Source organism: Nelusetta ayraudi, unplaced genomic scaffold (genome assembly GCF_046127955.1).
Source record: "Nelusetta ayraudi isolate G7.1 ecotype Tasmania unplaced genomic scaffold, CSIRO-AGI_Nayr_v1 ptg000135l, whole genome shotgun sequence".
Classification (NCBI taxonomy): domain Eukaryota; kingdom Metazoa; phylum Chordata; class Actinopteri; order Tetraodontiformes; family Monacanthidae; genus Nelusetta; species Nelusetta ayraudi.
The window spans coordinates 17,372,501-17,396,130 of NW_027466185.1; the positions used below are offsets into that span (position 1 = coordinate 17,372,501).

General features: G+C 44.7%; 1 protein-coding gene across 2 annotated transcripts in view; it reads right to left on the minus strand.

Annotated features, from left to right (window-relative positions):
• The window catches only part of LOC142905071 (ubiquitin-conjugating enzyme E2 E1-like), a 27,386-nt gene extending 5,371 nt beyond the window's left edge, over window positions 1-22,015 (minus strand). Inside the window, exons 1-3 of one of the 2 annotated variants that reach the window (XM_076051567.1) lie at window positions 21,883-22,015; window positions 20,292-20,474; window positions 18,926-18,976 (exon numbers count right to left, since the gene is read on the minus strand). In XM_076051567.1, the coding sequence (XP_075907682.1) occupies window positions 18,926-18,976; window positions 20,292-20,467 (227 nt within the window). In that variant the 5' untranslated portion in view covers window positions 20,468-20,474; window positions 21,883-22,015. Of the gene's footprint in view, window positions 1-18,925; window positions 18,977-20,291; window positions 20,475-21,557; window positions 21,689-21,882 lie in introns of those variants that run through there. The other variant, XM_076051568.1, reaches the window with a different exon arrangement.
• Window positions 22,016-23,630: the final 1,615 nt, after the last annotated feature.

The window sequence follows — 23,630 nt, forward strand, 5'->3', positions numbered from 1 at the left end:
GTCATTAAATATTTGCCAGAGGATTTTAGTATGCAAAATGGAAATGATTTTGTTGTTTACTGCTAATAAGACAAAATGACAAAGCTAAATTGTTTTAGTTCTTGAACACATCTCATTTATTAGGCGTTATCTTTATCTTATGTATTGTTATATTTATTGTTGATGCTATTGGCAGACATTAACATTGATACTGGGGCGACACTGCGGCGCAGTGGTTAGCGCTGCCGCCTCGTGGGTTCGATCCCGGACCTGAGACCTTTCTGTGTGCATGTTTGCATGTTCTCCCTGTGCCTGCGTGGGTTCTCTCCGGGTTCTCCGGCTTCCTCCCACACTCCAAAAACATGCACGTGAGGTCAATTGAACACTCTAAATTGTCCGTAGGTGTGCATGTGAGTGTGAATGGTTGTTTGTCTCTATGTGGCCCTGCGATGAACTGGTGACTTGTCCAGGGTGTCACCCTGCCTTCGCTCTAAGACAGCTGGGATGGACTCCAGCAGACCCCCGTGACCCTGAGCTCAGGAAGAAGCGGCTATGGAAAATGAGTGAATGAATGAACATTGATACTGTTACTGACTTGTGTCTCCATTGCTGCTCTAACATCATGACCATTGGGGGAACCATAAAGCTTGTTCTATTCCATTGTTGTTGCAGGCCCAGAATAGAAAGAAAGTCAACAACTACCACACTCCCACTCACTCCCGGCCACTTTGGAGTAGGCTTTACACGATCATGATTTTTGTGTTGATCACCGATCACCGATCAGTGAGTTTAAATAAACAAGTAAATATTTAAATTACTTGTTTATGTACTTATATACTTATGTGCTCTTTCCTGAGTATCAATAAAGTTGTTTGCTTTAGCATCCGTTTCGGAGTTTGCTTTTCTTTTTCTTTCTCTGCGCTGCGTTTCTTGAACTCGACATGCTCCTCCATGTGTATCTTTTGCAAGTGCCTGATTAAATTTGTCGTGTTGAACTTTTTTTGCCGACATTTCCCTGCGAGGTACTGTAGCGTTGCATGTATTGCAGATAGCTCGTGCTATGACTGGTTCTCTCACTTTGAAAAACTTCCACACCTCCGACATGTTTGTTTGTGTCGCCCGTGGATGTCGCCGTCGTGAAGATTCAAAGACACTTTATTGTCCGTCACATAGCGACAGTACTCAAAACAGGAAGAGGCACGAAGACGAAAATGAAGTTTTTTTGAATCACGAATCATTAGCTCTCGGATACGAACAAATAAACCCGTCGAGGCTGTGGAACTACTTTGGAGTAAATGAGACGGATTAAAAAAGTTTCAACACGACCATGACGTCATTGTTAATTTCCCTGAGGGAGTCATCCCAAAGGGATCAATAAAGTCTATATCTATCTATCTATATATCTATCTATCTATTGATCGGAGATTTATGACATGACGCCCGATCACGAACATTTCAAAAAAATGCCAAATATTGGGCGATCCGATATTGCTGATATGATCGGTGTAAAGCCCACTTTAGAGTGCTCAATTATCTTGACGCACGTGTCCTTAGACTGTGGGAGGCAGCCGTAGGACCTAAAGTACCACACCAACACACACGCATGGGGGACGCGGGCAAGAATAGAACCCACAACCCACAACCTTCTGCAACCACCGCAGCAAAACTCTGAACATTACAAACACACCCCCATGATTCCAAGTGCAACGCACTGCAGTGTGTTGGCTCACATTGGAGATTAAAAGCGCCAACGTACCAACACTCGCATCAAGCGCCAACGTCGGCCAACAGACGAATGAATCAGAGAGAAGCCGCATAGAATCTTCATCTCAATTCTGAAAACAGCAACTTCCATTTCCGTGTCGACGTTTCAGAAAAATGAAAGTTAAAACAAACACTTTCACTTCTTGCTATCGGCGAGCGATATTTGCACAGAGTCAATCGCACGCCTGCTAAATGTCAGGAGGAGCGTGGACTATTTTCCCCGTAGCTGGAGACGGTAATCTGTCCTGTGTCATCTTGGCAATTCATCAAAACCAAAAGGGAGCCTGGCTGCCGGGCGTGAGTCATTATGCCAACAGAGAAGGAAGTAATAAAAAGGAGGAGATCAACAGGACTTTATTTGCCCGTGGAGATAAGGCTCAACAGCGGAGACGCGCAGAGTCAACAGCGGCGCCCCCTCTCAGCGTCCATAAAGCCGGGGATGTTTTCACACACTGCTAATTGCCTGCTTGACGAGAGGCTCAGAGGGAGGCTTTACAGCGCGCCATTGGATATAGATGCATGTATTTTTAACACCGTTTGGACTCATAAAGGTACAGCGTGTAAAGTTCTGCCATCTAGTGGTCAGATTTTAGATTGCAGCGTTCATTCGCTCACCGTATGAATAAGAATACTATCCACTAACATGACGTTAAAACCTGGATTTGTCTGTAAAGTAATAATGTATGCTGCCTGCCTCGTATTTTCTCAGTTTATTTTGCCAATTCTGAGGTTTTTTTGGATCAGTGTCTATCACAACTGGGTGTTCTTCGGCCTCTTTGTCACAAACCTGTTTATTTTGCACTACCTCGGCTAGTTTGAGGAGCTAATCACCTTGATAAATGGCGCAAAACCGGCACATCTCACACACACGTCACATTTTTGACTAGCAGGGAATATATTAGATGATATATTATAAGAGATTATGTTCAAAATTCAACAATAATTTGATTATAATAATTAAAAGAGTATTTGATTCTATTATTTATGAATTAGCTTTTTTCTTATTTTCTCTCTAATTCACTGTCTCTGTACATCAATCGACAAAGATATGACTTCAGATGATGAGGTGTGGAAGCGTAAGGCCTTTCTTCAAATTACCCCCCCGTCCCACCCCTCCCCACCACCACCACTGGCCACCACATAGCTCCGCCCCTGCTTGTTCGTGTTCATTTCACAGGGAAAAGCCGGCGCCAGAACTTGGATTTGCGGCGCGGCTAACGTGTTGTAATGAGTAGATGTCGCACGCCGTCGGCTCCGAGTAACGACGGCAGCGGTAAATGTCAGAGACAATATTATCTGATCCCTTCTCTCACTCGGCCTCTGTTCGAGGATCTGCCTCTGCTGCTCCGGGAATGGAACAATCAAAAAATAACGATAACTGAGCAAAATAACGATCGAGCCAACTTTCAGCCTTTGAAATGAGAGCTGGAACCGTCTTCCGTGTCCTTTGAGGGCGGCTGCTGCAGAACGAGGTTGAGCAGTAAATGAGAGGTCGGCAGATTAGAATCACGGGGGGGTTTATGGAGCGGCCACTGCAGCTCGTACTCCAGTTTATGGTAGAGCAGGAGCAGTAAAATGGCCCTCAATTAGGTCCAGCTACAGTTTTTACTCACAACCGAAGCCTTACAGCAGTCATCAAGGCTGCGTAAACGCACCCAGATGACTCCCCACAAACACACAGTTAAAAAAAAAAAAAAAAAAGCGTCTCTGACTGGAATATTTCTGTCAAGACATAACAGCGTTCTAGCCTGGCGCACTAACTGGATCATTACCATGATTCACTCTCTTTATTGTTATTATTCGTCTGGTTAAAAAAGCCCACAGAGAAAGTTGATGGCAAATGAAGATAAGCTGGAGTCTGACTGGAGGAACCTTCTGTCTAGAACTCTTCAAAATGGCCAGTCGGATCTTTTCCGGTCGTGCAAAGTGCCATCAAGCAGCAGCTACAGCTGTTTCTGCACGACTTGGTCGCACTGCCACTCTCTGAACTCATTCAACCGGGTCGGTTAAGGGCGACTTGAAGCTGCTTCATGGTTTCATCGCAACAAAGACCGCAGCTGTTTGGTTTTTAAACACCAAGACTGTCATTTTGGCTGACATTTTGGACTTCGAGTTCATCCAGTTGCAGTGAAAAAGTTGAAAAATGAAAATGCCTTGTCCATAAAAGACAAGAGTCTGAGGTCGTTTTCACCTCCCAATAGTCTGGTAGCAACAGCTTCAATTTGGGTTGCAACATGAAGCCGAGTCCGAGTTTGCCTTCACGCTGCATTTTGAATTGACCTTACGGAAAAAACGTCTTCCCCTCCTCACCTGCGGTGGCGCTGTGTTGAGGATTACTGAAGGAGAGAATCAGACAAACACTAAAGAAGAAACCTCGCTCATCTATTGGTTAACGCAGAGCAACTACTTTTTAACACTTCCTTGTTCTTGCTGGGGTTCACCAGCAGGTATGACAAACATCGTGGACTGACGATAACTCTACGAGAGATTTTACCTCGTCCTCGCGTTATGCTCGTTTGTATAGACTGCGTTTACCCACAATCCCCTCTGCTGGGGTCCACTTCCTGCATTTCCTATACTTGACCTACGTTTCTTTGATCTGCATCGGAGCTCATTGTGCATTCACGCCTACACCAATGAATCAGACTTGCTGAGCGAAAGACCAAGAATCTCATTGAACAGGCATGTTGTGAACAGTCCCTCCCCCCCTGGACTTCTGGATGAGGAGACGCTGTTCAGTCCGTTCTTCCAAAAGCGCCGGCAAGTTTTAAAAAAAGAATACCACTCCGATTCCAACCGAACATTTTGAAACAATGGGACGCTGTGGTTGTACCCTAAATCGGGAGCCACCGCACGGCTAAGAATACATTTATTATAATACTGAATCATATCCCCTCAGAATCGCAGCTATGCTGGAGTTTGTTTTTGCCCGATAACAAGAGGCGTCTCACATTCGCAGACGAACCGCAGAGGGAGCGAGAGGCCGGGGCTTCCTGCGCGGCCGCCTGCAACCCACACAAAGGCTGCCCAGTGCTTTGTGAGAAGCGGTTATATGCCATGCCATCACTGTTGTCATTCTCTCCGACACTGTGGGAGCAGGGGACGGAGAGGCGGGAGGGGAGGGGCGGGGATTTGGATTGGGGTTCTTACTGCGGCCTCTGCGGAGTCGGAGTGCTGACATTTCAGTGGTTTCATTTTCCTCAAAGCCTTTAACCTTTCCAAGTGCCGCGTAGCACTTCGGCCCCAGAATCGGGATACAGGCGGACGGAACGGGCGCAGTGGGAAAACGCTCAATGATGCTGTGGGAACGACCCGGTGGCAGTGGGCGTCGGCACCACCGACGTTTTAACATTTAACCTAGAAGGACTATAGGCGCAAAACTGTGCAAAACACATGTGGATGTTCAAAACGTCTTTACAGTGAAGCCACGCCAGCATTTACATTTCTAAACACGACCTACAGCAGCGATCCACAACCTTTCTGAAGCAGAGCGCTACTTCATGGCAACCAGGTTGTTTCACTCTCTTGAAATAACACACTTTCTTAGTTAGCTTTTAGTTACATTTTGTTATTAATGACAATGATCTATGTGAAGACACTGATCACGTTAAGGAGTCGTTAGTAATTGTCAACAATGACTTAACAGGGTTGGATGAAACTGAATTTTAGACGCAGCTTGACGAGTTGTGCTATTTTTTGAACAGGCCTGCAGACTACCTGGTGACCCCTGACCTAAAGGGCTTCATACCCTTCAAGCAATGCATGGATGTTGAGTTGACTGATCGCATCAAGCAACATTCAATTCTTCTTTTGAAGAATGTTTTTTGAATACCTGCAGACTGTCAAAGCAAATCTACAGCAGCAGAGATGTCCATGACTCATGTCATGTCACGGGGAAGCAGACTCACTGCTGTCGGTAGAGCCCTGGCGCTGTCACAAGAGCCGGGGATCCCTGGACACGCTCCCATCACAGGAACTATTCATAGCGCCTTGAACTATTCAGGGAACGCACAAATCCTTCCAGGATGTGGAACACTTGTAGTTTCAGGAGCACTTTCAAGAAATCTTTTCATTCTCCTAGTTAAGGCCTAGAAGGTGATCACCATTGTATTGTATTATACATTTACTAATTAATCATTGTCAAAAAAAAAAAAATCCCAATTACTAAATATCATTTTTCACAGAAGCGACAATGTTAAATTAACAATCATCTGATAGGCTTGTAGGTACAAAAATGGATGCAAAAACTACAGATAATTCAGCTGCTAGGGTCTCATTATCACATTACTACCCGTCCTTGAAATTCAGCCAATAACTATTTTAAAAACATGTGACAACGCACATTATCACAGCCGTCTCCCCTTTCCTTAAGACACGGGTCGTCAACGTGCTGCACATTCGCCCAACGTGCGAATCGCATTGACGAAATTTCATGCACATGACAAAACTGGGGTGCTATAAATGAAAGATGAAGATGTAATAGAAGAGTGGCATAAATTTGACATAAGTTGCCATGGCAACGCACGTCACACGTGTGTGCTCTGGCATATCTTAGTGTGAGCTAATTTGGAAGTGAAGACCAAGACGCGGCGTTGCTCTCGGTCTTGTCTCGGCCCCGCTAGTCCTTTGGTCTCGGGTTGAGGCGGTCTCGACTACATCACCACCATCCATCCATCCATCCATCCATCCATCCATCCAACGAGAAGTAATGTGCTCCCTTACGGCAGAGGCACAAAAATCTCCAAAACAAAGACGGTTCAGCAGGTGAATCCATCGCACCAACTACTGAGCGCGATAATGTGGGTAGATTTAATTCATTCCCCATTAGGAAGCAAAGCGCCGTCCCGACAGCCTTTGTGTCTGTTAATATCATGTCTGCTGGCTTTATAGCTCATAATGGCTTTTCATACAAAACATGACGACGGGGGGGAAGCGCTCATTTCCTTTCAGTTCGACAAAGACAGCGTGCCGTCACAGAGCTGCACGCATCCTCTGCTCTCTTTTCAAGATCATATCTCCTTTGATTACGGCTGTTGACAGGAAGACGACGTAACGAGTAGCGCGACTTAACCGACCGTAAACGAGAAGGAAAGCAAACGCACGGCCGACGAAGAGAGGAGAATTGCGCCGAGGCTCGTCTCTCCAGATGCGGAGCGCAAACAAAAAAAAAAACGGCGGCTCGCCTGCAGCGACGCATCCCAGAGTGGCGGCCCCTTCCAGCGAGTGTGTACATTGCTGCGCAGAAAACCACGCCCGCCCGCGGCAAAAATACGTTCTGTGCCTTCTAGATGAGATACAATAACCTCTTTTTTTTTTTTTTTTTAGGTTTATGGCTCATTCATACAAACCGGATGCACCACGTAATCATGTGTAAATTCTCCAATTACTGCGGGGTCTTATTGGTGTCGATCCATCATGCAGAATTGTACCAAAATAGCCTGAAGTAAAAAGAGAAAATGATTTTTTTTTTTTGCCATTAATTAGACATTTGTTGATAATTTTTTTCAAAATAAAAATGTTTTTAACAGCTTTGCTAGTCTTAATACTATAGCTTTTTTTCTTTTTCAACTGCAGCACAACTAAACTGTAATCAGTAATTGTTATGACTAGTGAGCCGTTGTTGGATGTTTATTGTTGGAAACATTATTATTGGCTTTTATAACACTATTGGATTTAATAACAATAACCAACGTTATTTCCTTTGTGTACTTTTCTCTGCGATGAAAACGTACTGAACAGTGACCCCAAAGCTGAGGAAGCCTAAAATAATCTCTCTCTAAAACACAATGCACTTTTATATTTGATTTCACAAGAGCAGAGTTCAAATAACTATGATAGATAATAAGTGAATTATTTTGAACAGAATTAGTATCTTTTCAAGCATGTTTTTCCAATGTAAGGAGAAGAAAGTACAGATATTTGTGTACAAATGGAGGGAGTAAAAGTAAAAAGTCAAGTAAAGTATGGACACCTGAAAAATAAACTTAAGTGCAGGAACAAAGTATGTGTATTTCGTTACTTCCTATTTGGAATGGATGCCGACAGGCAGCCAAGTATAGCACAATAGTCTTTCACCTTGAGTCTATTGATTTTCAGACCTTGGAAAGCCAAAAATCCAAGTTGCCATTGAAATCCACTGAATTGCACAAACCTGCTCCTTGAAGAACGGAGACCATGTGACACCTGACTGGCCATCACTTCACGTGACCATCTCTATTCACACCACACTGACGAAATCCAGCGTCACATTGCGTAAACAGACAGACACATCCGTCTGTTCATGAATGAATGAAAGCATCCGTTAGGTCTGTTTATGAATGAATGAGTACAACACAATCTCATGTTTGTGGTGTACTTTCATCGTGGTAGATTTGTAACAATCTTGTTTGCGATTTTTATAGTTCAAAGCTTAAAAGCTTAAGATACTGCCCATAAATACATTAATAAAAGAGTATACTCGCACTAGTACTACAATAAAAGTAATTTGGTTTTCCTACCCATAGAACAGTTCTATATATATCCAAGACTATATGTAGAGCAAGGGTCTCGCTCCCAGTGATTGGCCATCTTGTACCACCACCATATTTCAACGGAAGCCTGGTGTGGACAATCCGGCCCGCCTGACGCATTTCATATTCAGGGTGAACGCTCACGTCATCCAATAAACCAACAGAGGATAAGGTGGACGAGGTATCCAGGTTTGTGTGCGCAGGTCACCGTAGCTCACTGGCAAACAGCGCTGCAATCTAAAATGTAACCACTTGATGTCACCATTTCCTCTCAAAATCTGCAAATATTGCACACTTCACCTTAAAATTCTGCCAAAAGCAGATGCTGCTTATGTTCCTGTGCTGTGTTCCCTTTTCAAAGACACTCTTCCTCTGCAGAGTATAATTACTCTGAAACAGAACACGTCTAAAAACGGGGAAAAAAAGGAAGCAGAAGTGCTAATGTAACATCTCTTCACACCGAGCACATTCTTATTGCCACATTTCAATAAATCTATTTTTCATCACCGCCGTGCACTCTGGTGTGCGCGGCCCGTACTCTCATGCCGCTGCGGTGGGAGTCCCTGTCTCTTCCATTGTGCGTCTCACGGCAGCACACTTCCATCAGCGGGCAACAGGCTTTATTTTCAATCACCTCCGTCTATTCGCCATGATATTGTGATGACAAGGAGATACACTGTAATAAGCTGCTGGCTGACTGAGATAATATAATGACTCCACTTCACTTGAGTGCCAAAGAGACTGTACAGTGCAGCGCAGCCACAGCCCCCCACCTCAGCCCACCCCACCAATTTAATACGACGGCAATCAGTGTAGAAATATCCTCCCAGTGCAGGCAGGAAGGAAGGAGGGTAAAATCTGGATTCCTGCACTGATACTCAGCCAGATTCACTCTGATACACTCTGAAAACGACCAGGTGTTCCTGCATGACTTCCTGTCAAAAACACACACTGCATAAATGACATGGCAGTTTTACACAGCACATAAAAAAAAGAAATTAAATTAGATTTGCAAATCATAAAGGTTACGTGTATAATACTTGGAGATTTTGAGAAGAAACAGCAAGGGACATCGAGTGGTTACATTTAAATTTCATTGCTCTTTCATTCGCCCTCCCTCTCCCAAGCTTGCCAGTGAACTATGGTGGCCTGTGCGCCCAAACCTGGTAGCTAACTGGAGCAGCTACGACCCTTCCTCTATGTATATTCTTATATATAAATCAGAATGGTTCCACAGGTAGGAAAACCAAATTACTTTTATTGTAGTGCAAGTATACACTGTTATTAATGTATTTATGGACAGTATATTAAGCTTTTACCAAAATAAAAATAAATCAGAGCAAATATTACACACTGGACCTTAAAGACAATAGCTTGCGTATTTTCTTTATGGCAATCATCTGAGGATGAACCCCAACCAAAGGGATATAATCCCATGGAACATCCCTCTCTCTGCTAAGCGCACACGATCCATCACCAGAGAGGAGTTTGAGAGGAAAAAGAAATTGTCCTCCATCGATCACGGATGGCATTAACTCGTCATGGAGCGGGGGAAAGAGAAAATGTTCTCGAGGGCTATCAAAATAGCGGTCCAAGAAAAGCGTGTGTGGGTAGGGAAAGAGTTCAGCATGAAGGCGAGAAAACGAGAACCAAGTTGGCGGCTTAAACAAGGGAGGGGATATGAAGCTGATAAATAGAATTTAAAATAAAGTGATTCGGTCGCACGTCTCAACCCGATAGTCTGCAACAAAAGCGACTTTCTGTCTGATGCGCGAGTCTGATCTGAGGCCCGACAAAAGATAAAGGCTTCCTGTTGCAGCCCGATCAAAGTCTCTCACACATTTGGGCAACTTCTTCAGAACTGCCAAGTCAAGAGCTCAGTGCTGCTTTCAGGGCTTTACTCAACAAAACACGAAACAAAACAAAACAACAGGCCAGCCACTTCCTCTCCAGGGACGAAGGCTTTTTATAGATGTGAAGAAGACGCTGTTGAGAGAAAAACCTCAGCAGTCTCCGACACAAAAGCAGCAAACGTGCTGCAGAGGTGTGTTTATGTGTGTGTGTGTGTGTGTGTGTGTGTGTGTGTGTGTGTGTGTGTGTGTGTGTGTGTGTGTGTGTGTGTGTGCGCGCGGAGACAGCTGCTGTTGCCGACACCGCCTGCGGAACGGGATGGGATCACACACATGTCGGGCGGATTTCACGGGGATAACATAAACACTCGCACTGCGAACACGCCTACGTGCTACAGCGCCACATAGTGTCTGCCCTGTGCAGTCCGGTTTCAAATGCAACTTTCAACTTCAAGGATCAATGTGTCAATATTTTCCATGGTCCTCTGCCTTTTTGCTTTAAGCTGGTCCCTTCAAGCTTGGTGACGGCCAATCGTCTGCCTCCATTTGACACCAACGTCCATTAAAGGTCAGGTGAGTAATAGTTGGAGATATTGAGAGGAAACGGTGACACCAAGTGGTTACATTTCAGATTGCAGCGCCTTTCACTCTCCTTTCCTCTCCTGAGCTTACCAGAAAACTGCGGTGGCCTGCGCACCCAAACCTGGATACCTCGTCCACCTTCTTCTTCGTTGGTGTATTTGAGGATGCCAACAGTCACCCTAAATATGAAACATGCTCTGAGGCGGGCTGGATTGTCCACACCTGCCTTAAAAATATGGCGGTGCAGGACCCTTGTTCTACGTATATTCTTATATATAAATATATAAGAACCATTCTCAGGGTAGGAAAACCAAATTTTGTTGTACTGCGATTATACACTTTTACCAATGTGTTTATGGGCAGTATGTTAGGCTTTTACTCTTTTGAACCCATAAATCAACTCAAATAATATTACACACTGGACCTTTACATCTCCTCTTTGGTCTTCCAGTTCTAACCCCAGCACTAGTGTTGGGCATTGTTGAAAATGTTTTGATATGACGCCAATTTCAACACTGGTTCCAGAACAATACTTTTCTTCATTACCAGATGTTTTAAAACCAATTTGAACAAAAATACTTTACATACTTTGCCATTACAGCACAAAACCTTTATTTTCCATTTTACTGGTGATTTAAATCAGGATTTCCTCCAAATAAAGTTTGTTATATTCCCCTATGCTGCCTATTTGCAGCTACATGCTTTGACACTAATGTGCATTTTGCTTTATTTTGATCCACCTTCATGAAGCGGAGCCACACTTAGGACTTTTTTTTGGCATGACACTGATTTTCTGAAGATACCCACCAACATAAAAAAAATGTTGGTGGGTATCTTCAACTCACACCTCCTATAATGTGAAAGCCAATCACCAGTGACTTTACAGTAGGTTGCATATGCAAAATGCTTATTGGGCCACAGACGCTAAGATTTAGTTTCCTGGATATCGGGATTTGGCACCGCAAGATGATTAGTTTGTCTATATTTAATACAAATGTAGCAACGTTCGGAACCCGGCCCTACCCAGCAGCAGCCATCTATGGATATATTCACCGTTTCTCCTCCGTACATGCCCCGACCACGTCAGGCATCTCTGGCTTCATTTCCTAACCATCTAACATGCGCCGTCCCTTCTGGTGTCCTGAACCTCATCCCGGTCACTCCCGAAGAGAAGCTCAAACATTTTAATCTCTGCCACCTCCAGCTCTGCCTTCTGTCTTTTCCTCGACGCCACTGTTTCTACACCAACATTGCAGCTCTCACCACAGTTATACACCACATCCACTCAGCCAGTCTGTGATGAAATTTCCATTTGCAACGATCATTCGTTCTCCATTTTGATGACTAGAGTAGCAAGATCTAAGATTAATCAGCAGGGAAATGCAGCTATTGAAGCCATGGAAGTGAGCAACTGACCCAATCAATAAACCATATTTATATTAAAAAAAAAAAAAAGCCCCACAATGCGGTAAAACAAGGATAGACGCAGCCAATGCATTTGATTAATGGAGACGGCTTCGAGCAATGCGAGTATGAGGACTACAAACTGACATTAGCAACCTCATTTGTCATGGCCACTTGTTGTTTCTCCACTTTGGGTGATACCGCATACCACATACCTTTACGGAGGAGTTTATTCAATTTTGTGACCGAGTCTTTTTCACTCGTCAAGACCACAGAGACGCATCAACAATGAGAAGCATTTCACGATCTAGTTAGTGGCCTGCATGACTCACACCTAAAAGGTAGAGTTCAGCCTCAGAGAACAAGAAGCAATAATAAGTAGTGAGGCTCACAATTAAACGGAAGTTTTCCATCTAGTGATTAAATATCTCAAAAGGGGAATTCTTGAAAAACAAACCAACGCAATGCAGATTAGGTCGCTTTAACACTTAATAGACCAGCAGACTTCGGTAGGATTTGAGACTCCCATTTGATTTCAGTTGGAACGTTCAGGTGATCCAAGTCTGCTTTCATACAGAACTTTGGATTTTAAGATATTTTAAAAAAAAATGACAAAAAGTAACAATAATACAGCACTCGATGTCACAGCATTGATTGTTTAAGACATGTGACCCATGTATCTGATTTACTCCTGGCTTTGGTGGCACATAGCGCAAAGCCACATGGTCAGTGGCGCACGGCTAACACCATGGAGCGACAAATCTGCCTGGTCCAGTTCAGTACAAACAAGTGTTGCCTTCTCCTTCCAAATGAGCGTCACTGGCATATTACCGGTTGGGTTGTGCGAGGTAAATGCTATCGACTTGTAAAATGTTCCTTTTGGATATCCAATAAATATCCAATCTAAACAATTACTTGAACCAAAAGCTACAGAGTATTTAAGGTATTAAATGGATAGAATCTGAACTCGGCACCAATCATCCTACAGAAGAGTACATCTAACTTTTCTTTGTTTAAATTAGCCATGACCCTGGAATGTCAGGAATCTGTCTGACACCCGGGGGCTGCATCTCCAGGGGAGGAATGATGATAAAAGACGGGGAGGACATAGGATAGAGAAAGCATTCATTTAAAGAACCATGGAGGGGTAAAAATGGACTAAAACACTGTAAAGAAGCGACATGAAGAGGGTCCAACACAACACTGGGGTAGCAGTGAGACGTGAAAAAAACAAACAAAGGAGCACCTGTTTTAGCATAATTGGATTCTGATGGATGACATATGAAAGGCTCCGGCTCGAAACAAAGTTAGCGACAAAGGAGGCGCTGCTGATACAACGAGACAGGATGGGTCTTTTCAAAATCAGTCAGTGTTCATTTTTAAGAGCAGAGAGGGCCCCGAAACAACTGACTCATCGATGTGTAATCCATTAAACAGCATCTGCACGGCGAAGCCGGCCGGCTCCATTCATACCCTGATGAGCAGATTGTGTGCTAAATGAAGCAGAGAGGAGCAAAATCCCCTCTCGGCACGCGGGGCTGAGCCCAGGCTTTTTGGCCCCGGTGGTGAGAAGAGGGAGAGATAAAGCTCTCAGGGAGCAGTCGCTCCTTTGCACGTCTGGAGACGTTTATCTCAACTCGGAGGCATTTCCTTCTTCTGCTCGCTGGGCCGACGGACAGAGAGGAGAAAAGGGAGAGGGGAACGTCTCCGGAAGGCAGGTGTTGCAGGATGGACACGGAGCACCGTTAGTCAGAGGCCGAGGCTAATGATTACTGACGTTGATTAAACCTGTCAAACAAGGGACGATCCCGCCACTCCTGGGGCACGCGCTGCGAAGCTGAATAGGTGCAGCGCACTGAGAGAGTTCAGTCAACGGCGCGCTAACGCCTCTCGACTTCAGTCACAGATTCAAGAGGTTTCGTTTCAATTTAGGGTTTTGGTACTCTTCAATGTCTCAGTCGTGTCACACAGGAGATACGCACCGTTCAACAATGCACATCCAGTACAGTTTAGAACTGTAATGAGAATTAGAACACTTTCTTAATCTTCAGGGGAAGTGGCCTTTTATCTAAAACCATATTGCCCGTCATAAAAATTTGAGTTGTGTGTCTTTCTACCTTAAGGTACGGGACACCTTCTATCAGACCTACCAGCAAGACGCCTTTAGCAGGAGCCACAAAATGAAGAGTGTTATGTTTATTGCATCCAACGGAGCCGTAATCACTTTTATGTTCGACATTTGCAGTGGATGGGTGGCATTTTAGTCTTTCTGAGAACAGAAATGCGTCATCTTTATTCTGCGGAGTGAATTCGTAGTGGCCATTTCCAGCTGACTGCTTCCCTTGCAGTGCAGCTGCACTGGGGAATGTGACCTGGCAGGATTTTCGGCTATCCAGCACCTGGTTACTGGTCGTAACACCTTTTGGCAATAGAGCACGGGGAAGCCCGTTTGTCTTTTTCACTGCCAAATGCTGGTTAAATAACTCCATGCATCTAGCAGTGAGTTGAAACATTCACTTTTATATTGTACGAACGGAAGATATTTGGGTTGATAAAGTTCCTTCCTAAAAGACATTTAGTATCAGCCAATGTCATGCGCCACTAACCTGAGATGGACGTTCAGGCGTCCCTCTAGTTTAACGCACTTCGGATGAAGCTTGTGTTCGCACACAGGAGCAAAGCAAGATGTAGATTGTCTGAGTTTATTTGCCCCACATCAGATAAAACATATTTCTATGCATTGCCTGCCTCTATATGCTAAGATATGATAAGCAGTAGTGTACGTTCAGTCAAGCCGTTCACTGAACTCATCCCCCCCCACAAGAAAGCAATCTTCTTTTTTTTTCTCACTGAAAGTTAAAGACCAGGACCTCCAGCCTCACAAAGTGAGCAGGCCGCTCGCTCTGCCAAGGTTGACTACTTTCTTATGGCACCACAGCTTTGGGCTGTTGATGCACTTCAACGAAAGTGCGCTTTGAGCAGACTGTCACGCTGAATGCTTTCAAACTTACTTACTTACAAAGTAAGTTAGTAAATGACGCAAGGAATCAAAATTACAACAATAACAATTCTAAGCACCGATCATCCTTTGTTTAAGGAGATTAACTGTGACAAAAGTAATCAGAGTTCCTTTAGTTGATGCCTGAGAAGCACTGAGCAAAAAATAACCCAGCATCCAGTGGGACCTGAAAGTGCAAGGGATACCACCACTGTACTCTGACAGCGACATAAATGATGACTGTGTGTTCAGAATGACTCACAGTCAATCTAAATAGGCGTGAAATGCAACTTGGTCGGCCAGACAAAGGATAACCTCTTACCAAGAGTCTGCATTTGAGTCCAGGAGTCAACAGTAAAAAAAAAAAGTCATCATAAAATTCATAAAGACCCAGGAAAACATGATTGAACAGAATAGTCTTAATGGCCCAGGTGCTTCTAAAATGGCCAGATTTAGTCTTTAAAAATCATTAAAACACCCATGAAGGTCCTTGGTTACATTTATTTGATGACTATGCTCATAATCAGCTTCTCTTCAAATCTCTAGCCAGCTTTCACATCTGCCATAAATTACCAGGGGGAAACTGCTGCTTCTATTTCTTCTGCCCCAATTGAGATCGATTTGTTCAAAGTTGCTGTTCTGTTTAGCAGAACATCTGACCAGCCAAATCATCAACATAAACATTTGATATTTTTCTCAGGGAGTCGTCTGACGTGATAAAAAATGAAAAATTAGAAAAGACTAAAGAAAGTATACAAGAGAAAAAAAGTACGGGAGCGTCAGTATGATGAGTGTGTTTAAAATCACACGATAGTCGACGCAAAAAATAAAACTGTCAATTTTACATCTGACTTTCTTCGGCCTACCCTTAACTGTATTACTCATTTTTCTTGCCAGGTGCTTTATCGCAATAACTGCTGCTTTTGTAATCGCCTATGTTATTTTGGTTACTGATTTATTACTATCTGACTGGTCACAGAAGATACAGAATCTGAGCCAATGCCAAAAAAAAAAAGGAAAATATAAAAGACAGCAGACCCACGCTTCTACTCTTAGTTCTGAGATTGGATGCACCCATTATTTGTTTTTTCTTTTTCTTAAATTCAGCACCAGGAGTGTTAGATCCATTTCTTTTATTTGAGCAGGACAAAAGGTTTTGCCGGTCACCTCCAAATGAGAGCTCGTATAGTTCACACACCACTGCTCGTCAACAGGGTGGTGAGAGTGTCCAGCTTCAAATTCTTGGGTACACACATCTCAGAGGACTTATCTTGGACGATAAACACCACAGCAGCTGCACTTTCTCCGCACACTCAGGAAGGCTGTCACACCAGCACTCGATCTCCTCCTACCGCTGCTTCGCCTACAGCGTTCTGACCTCGGGCATCCTGGGGTGGTGCGGTAGCACTTCTGCTGCAGACAGGAAGTCGCTGCTGAGGACTATAACAACGGCCCAAAACGTCAGCGACCACCAGCTACCTTCCACGGACCCCGACCCCCGATCCTCATTCCATTCTGCTAACTATCTGTTTGCACTGTTCCCCCACAGGGAAAGTGTTGCAGGTCCATCAGAACAAGCGAGATTCAGGAATCTGTCTACACCTTTTAGCATGGAATATGTTGAATAATGCCTAGAAACTAACAGGGTTAATTCCTTTGAGAACCTTTTAAATCTAAACTGAGATCACTTGAGGCCGAGGCCACTACATGGTTTTTGGAATCTGCTTGTTTGCTTTTTTTAGAAATTCAATTTCACTTTATTTGTTTGTGTTTTATCCGTGTTTTGCATTTGGCTGCTGCCAATATTGGCCAATTCAACTCTCCCTTGAAAAGAGGTTCTTAATCTTAATGAGATCCTCCTGTCTAAATGAAGGTTTAACAAATAAAAGAAATAAAGACCTCATGCTGCTTTGCTCTTATTTTTGCATCACTGTTTTAATTCCAAATGCTTGCAATGGCACTAATGTTGATGGTGCGGTGTATAACGACATGAATGAGAATTCATTATGCTACCTTTGTCATGAGTCCAGTATGTGAATGCACTGCATTTCATTGCATTTCTGTGCAAAGAGCATGACTCTCTCTCTCCAGCTCTCATGATTGGCCATGATCTAAATGCTCGCTTTGGGCCTGGACTGTTTGGAGACCTCCACTCTCCTCTACGGCAGCCCAGGTGCCGCTTCAGAATCACTTTTTCCGTTCATCTTTTCCTCTCAACGCCGAGCTGCACCTCTCCAGCTCTCCTGGATATTTATTGCAGCGTGGGCGTGCCCACCTCACCTCCCCCTGGTTCTCAAGTGTGACGCTGTTGTCCATCCTGTTCCGCCAAACCCATCGCAGCCCGTGAGTGTAAATAGTGCAGCCGCCGCAGCACCGACTGAGCTCAGCTAAACCAGACAAGAGCCCAGAGTTCCTTTTAGTGGCTGTTTCAGCCGACTCACGGAACGTCCAGTAATTGCTTCCAGCTGAGTTGGAGCTGCAGCTGTTGTTCCAAAGAGCAGAACTGTTCCCTTCCTTCTTCACAAACTCTTTGCACCTTATTTTTCTTTTAATTCAAAGACATCTTCCCCACAAAGTCATTTTCTCAGAAAAGGAAAAAGCAGCTTCATCGTAATCAGTGCTGTGCTGATACAGCGAAACCGATACCAGTTGTATATGTATGTATGTATATGACAATTTTGTCAAATACGTATTAGTACTGCCGTCCCATGTTCTCTAGAAAAACAGAACATCTGTGGGGGGGAAAAAAAATCAAAGTAATTCTATGTTATGTAATGGTTTTATTGGCATGTACTAGAACTCATACACGTACTGTCAAAAAAGTGGTATTGGTGCATCCCTATTCGTAATGACCAGTCCAAAAATAACCGCCTGACTGCCGAGAAATATCTCTAGAAAATAGTGGAAACAATAAGAGCAGCAGCGACAGAAGGTTTCTGGGAAGTGTCCAGGCATAGATTTCTAACACCAGCAATAAAGTACAAGACTTAATTTAGTCTCGGCGATAATACTCCACTAAGGTGAAATATAAACTGAAGAACTGCTGCTGCTTCTCGCTCCTACAAACGGACAAGCAGGAAAGCCAAAGACTTGTGATCCTGAGACAGGAGTGACCATTCTGCCTGAGCGCCAGTGTTCAAGCCTGTTCAGGCTCTTTGACCACGTTCAGACTGACAGCCAAAATCTGATTTTTAAGCCCATCCAGACTGAAACTGGATGGGCTCTTTTGTAGTCTGAACAGTCACAAATCACATGAATTACGATTTTTGCAAAACGGATTGAAACCACCTTCGGGAGGTCGTTTCAAATGGAATTTAGACAGATGCCTCTCAGTCTGAACAGCTCCAAACACACCGATGGGTTTTGACTGTCCGTGACGTCACTCGACGCCACGCAAGACCCAATGCACCAGCCCAGAGAGCGCCGTTGGAAGGGGCGGAGCTGTAACGTAATGGGGCAGACAGAAGAAGTAGAAAAGAGCAGTCCCTTGACAGAGGAGGAAACTCATTGGCTCATCAGTGTGTGGGGAGATACTGTAGCTCCATTCAAGCCAAGCTCCACAGGCCATGTATCGCAACAAGCGCAGCTGTCGCAGTGACGTGACGTCACACACCGCACGCCACACTGGACGACGCCTCCGCTCCGTCGGCGTTGCTACAGCAAGCTGTCAGATGGGTCAATAACGTGGCCCAGTCTGAACAGAGCCAGATCCCATTTGGACACTTGCTAAAAAACAGTGTGGACAGTCAAGAGTGGTCAGAGGGTGGAGGCAAAGGACAGCTCGCACCACACCCTGATCACAGGCCGTCATTTGGAACAGACACGCTGCGCTCGCTCACCTGCAGTTCGGTGGAGGATCCAATGTGATGTCGGCCAGTTCTTTCTGAATTCTAAAGAGGGGGAAGGACACAGCAGCACGTTAGAGGTTCCGCAGAAGTAAAGCTGCCCCTGAGGGTGTCCATTTTAATGTATTTTTAAAGTAAGATGTCCTTAACCAAGCAATAACCATTCATAATCATAAGCAAATGATTGTTTATGACAGGAAAACAAGGAGGCGCTGCTCCTGAGCTCCCTCTGCCTCAAAGAGGCCTGGCACAGAATGTCAACAAGCTGCTCTTTAGTGTTTTGGTTCTGTCGGTGCTTTGTCTTGATTTTATTTATTTTGCTGTTGGATTTGTAGTCTCGTCTTTTCCCTAAAAAGACACACAATTCCGCGCAGCACGTCTGAGTTTCTGCATGGACCAGCGGCCTTTTTTTTGTTTTGTTTTGTTTTAGTCAGAAATCTCCACATGCGCTGTGTTAAAATTCACTCTTAAGAAAGAAGCTGAGAAAAGGCCGCAGACTTGGTGACTTTATGAAGCCTGATTTGCTTTGCTGCCGTTAAATAATGGAGCTCATATCTGAAAAGTACTTCGCAAATAGTTCACTAAATTTCTCAGGCTTTAACACTGATAATAAAAATTGATTTGTGTTATTTTAATACGTTCAGAGCCGGTGAACTATGAAATCATTATATCTACTTCTTAACTCTGACTTATGCGAGGCTTCTTTCCAGCCAACATTTCACCAGGGGACTCGTGTATTTGTCCAAATGTCTTGAGAAAGACAGGAAATGAGAGTCGGAGCTCAACAAAATCCCAATGATGTGCATTTCTGCCTGTCTGTAGCGCTACTCCCCATATCTAGAAGTGGTCACTCAAGACAATCCGCAAGACATTCCAAGCTTGTTGGAAAGGGAACTATTTATTTCTCCCAAATGACACAAACGGCTGAGGGAACTGCGCACTGTATTGAGACACCGTGCTACACAATGAAAGCTTGGCCTGTAACTCCTGACTTTCCTTACTGTCAGCGAATTACAACACGTCAACCCGTCCAACCAGTGAATGTGCATCAACGTCTGGATGTTGGGGATGTGTAAATTTCCAAGCCTTTGAGCACATTGAGCATTGTGCCATCCAGTTCTATTATATCACAATGCAGGATGGAATCTCCTGAGACCAAACCCACAGAGCTAGAATGAAATGAAGTAAGTTGTTCAAGGAGTTGTTTTTGAAGGGCTGGGCTGGGCTGAGCCCGTTCAATGTCTGCATCTGATACGAAGGACCAGCTCTGCTTGTGATCACATCTTTCAAAGAGGATGGGAACAGGAGAAGGAACATGAACCGGTGACTAATAGTCACTGACGGGGGGTGCGGGGGTCACCTTTTCGCACTGGTGGTGAGGAGCTTTGAGGTCTTGCTCATGCTGGCTTTGCTCTCCCGTTTCTTCGGGGGAGTGGCGTCCTGCTGCTGCTGTTGGTGCTGGTGCTGATGATGATGAGTGGTGGATGACGAAGACGAGGAAGAGCTGGTGCTGGCACGTGAATCTTCATCCGACATACCGAGCCTGGAGGAGCACAACGGAAAATGTTGGATGCAGTTGGTTAAAATCTAACTTGTACATTATGGAAATCTGACCCTCTGCGAGTTGACAGGAGTTCAACGCAGGTTTTTCTTTACTTAACACTCGATAAACTCGTGTTTTCCCCAAGCGCTTTTGAGCTGAAAGCTGTCAGTCGAATTACACCATGATTTATGGACGATGTACGCCAGAAGAAAAGGACGTCAGTCGCCCAGGTCACCGGAGCCATAGTAGATTTTTGTAGGCAACAGGATTCAGTTCTTGATTTTTGTTAATTTTTACAATTAAAACCAGTACGAGGAGGTAACGAAAGTCCAAAGAGGCTTGAGTAGAGGTCCACTCCTATAGAGCCACTCCACTCCTAGATGCAACTAAACGCTCTAGGAGGCACACAGGTAATATTCAACGTGGTAAAACTCCTCATTGAATGATAGTTGATGCTTTGAATAATTCGTGATGACATGGAAAAAGTAGGAAGTTTTCTCAAGATGTTCTCTACATCGTCCCGTCCCTATTGTGCCATCTAAGGGCTCGTTTTTCTCAAAGCCCCAGAGGTGCGGTCCAGTAAGCGACTCCCCGAACGTGGTTTAGTTTAAAGTGCCTGGAATTGGAACCGGAGCCAGTTCGAATCGCGCCAGCGTGCGGTTGTTACCGGGGAACTTATCGGCGGGACCGGTTTCCTCCTCTTTCGTAACGCCGAATCGCGATCTCGGCTCCCGTTTAGTTTAGCAGCCGCTCGTTATTTTTAGCCTGCTGCGACAAAGGAAGTCATTTTCGGTGGAATAGTTGGTGGGGTTTTAAAGGCCTACTTCTGGCCGACAGCACGGCAACGCAACACAACGCAACGAGCGACACACACACACACACACACACACACACACACACACACACACACACACACACACACACACACACACACACACACACACACACACACACACAAGAAAGAGAAAAGCCCGCTTCCCTCGAACGGGTCTCAGCGGGGAAGAAGGACGCGGCCGGGGCGATGTCGCAGTCGGCGGGGAGCCCCGGTTGGCACGACACCACCGGGGCGGAGGAAACTTTCACCTGAAATAACTCGGCGAGGTCCCTGTGCGATGCGTTCAAGGCGCCGACCATTTAACACGGTTCCAAACAAACACGCACGGAGACACGCAACACGCCACGCTCGTCGAAGCGCTTGACTCGCGTTCTTTAAATAAAAAGAAGCGATATCCGTCGACATGCAGCTGATCTGAGTGCAGCCAGTCACAGGATGGAACCACTCCGACATTCTCCCCCGGACGACAACGCGGACACGCACTTTACGTCGCTTGATATTCTCCAAAGGGCGCCCGTCACGCACATTGTCACCGTACAGAGATTTATCATTGAAATGTTGTATACTTGATACCTTTCTTTGTGTGTGTGCACAGCCCCGTGTGTGTATGTGTGTGTCTCTCCGCCGCCTGGACGCTCCAGTGTCAAATCGCCCTCCCCACACGCCCCAAAACTACGCCAGACTTCCGGTCATCAACTACAAAAATAAAAGGAGCGTACGACGTGCAGCTTTTTTTGCGCGCTGAGGAGTATGTTACAATTTGTGCGTGTGTGTGTGTGTGTGTGTGTGTGTGTGTGTGTGTGTGTGTGTGTGTGTGTGTGTGTGTGTGTGTGTGTGTGTGTCATTTTTGTAACAATAATCTTGGAGAAGTAGATGTTGTTACTTCGAAGGACATTGTCAGTTGTATGTCTATGTTACATTGTTCTGAATATACAAATATACTCTTAACTCTAACACTATTCGGTCACAAATGATGTGTTTTTATCATACCGTATCTCTGCTGGTGCTATCTTACTACTGTATGCAATCCTGTGTATCTTATTTTTTGTGAATACCTTAGGAAGAGACGTTGCGCGACACAACTTGAGGTTGTCTTTTTATTTTATTTTGAAGGGGGGTTGAGTAAATTCTTTGTTATTAACGTCAACTTGATGCAGCCTATGGATGCGTGCCGCTTCTGGCCGGAAGTGTTGCTCCAGCAGTAGATCCTGACATTGTGGTCGATATTCATCTTTGTTGTGTTTGACAGAGCGTCAGTGTCACAGAGTGATGCCGGGGAGAGATAGAGAGGCATTATGTTAACACGAAACATGCTAAAAAAAAATAAAAACACAGTCACGCTAAATAAACCGGAAGCAGCTGCCGCAGCCTTGTATTCGAACAGAGAGCGGTTAGACCTACCTAAAGGGAAAATTCTATTCTGCTTTTTTGAAGTTTTCCTCTTGCGTGCCACCCAGAAACAACAAATGACCTGTAAGGGTGTAATTTTAACGATTGTGTGTTCGCCTGTTTATTTTCCAGTCAATGAGAAGTTGCTAAAAGTACTTCTTATTGAAATGCAAATACAATCTTTTTAGAAAAATCATGTCTGGGTGGCAACTTTGTATACCAATAGGATCGAACGTATTTGCCCATCATTTCTATTACAGCTTCACCTGCACTGCTGCTTGCAAGGTTGCTGCTGCCCAGCTGTTTTAGGGTGGTTACACCCAGGACAAGTTTATTGCAGCACCACATAGAAAGGCAATCAACCATTCACACTTGCACTCACTTGCACAGCAATTTAGAGTCCACAATTCACTTGCATGTCTTTGGACTGTGGGAGGAAGTCAGAGAACCTGGAGGAACCCACGTAGACACAGAGAGAACCTTGAAAGAACCAGACACTGGCAGAACCTGGTGAGAACCCACATAGACGTAGGGAGAACCTGGAGAGAACCATGCAGACACACAGATAGAACCTGGAGAGAACCACACATACACTAGGAGAACCTATGATATTCCAGTATTCTTTTATCACAGATATATATTTTTGACATAATGAACTTAGTTCAACTACTAGGAGAACCTGGCGAGAACCCACACAGACACAGGGAGAACCTGAAAGCGCCGCACAGAAGGTCCACCGCTGCACCAAAATTTTGCCGCATTTAATTCACACATGGTTACAATTTGCTGGTGTCCTCAGGTCCTCACTCCTAAAGAGTCAGAACAAACTAGGGTTGAGTGGCACTTTGTTACGTGATTCTCACCCGAAAAGACCGTTCTCTCTAGGTACACAGTAGTCAGCAGTCCAAGGGCATTTGGCTAAGTGCCTATTA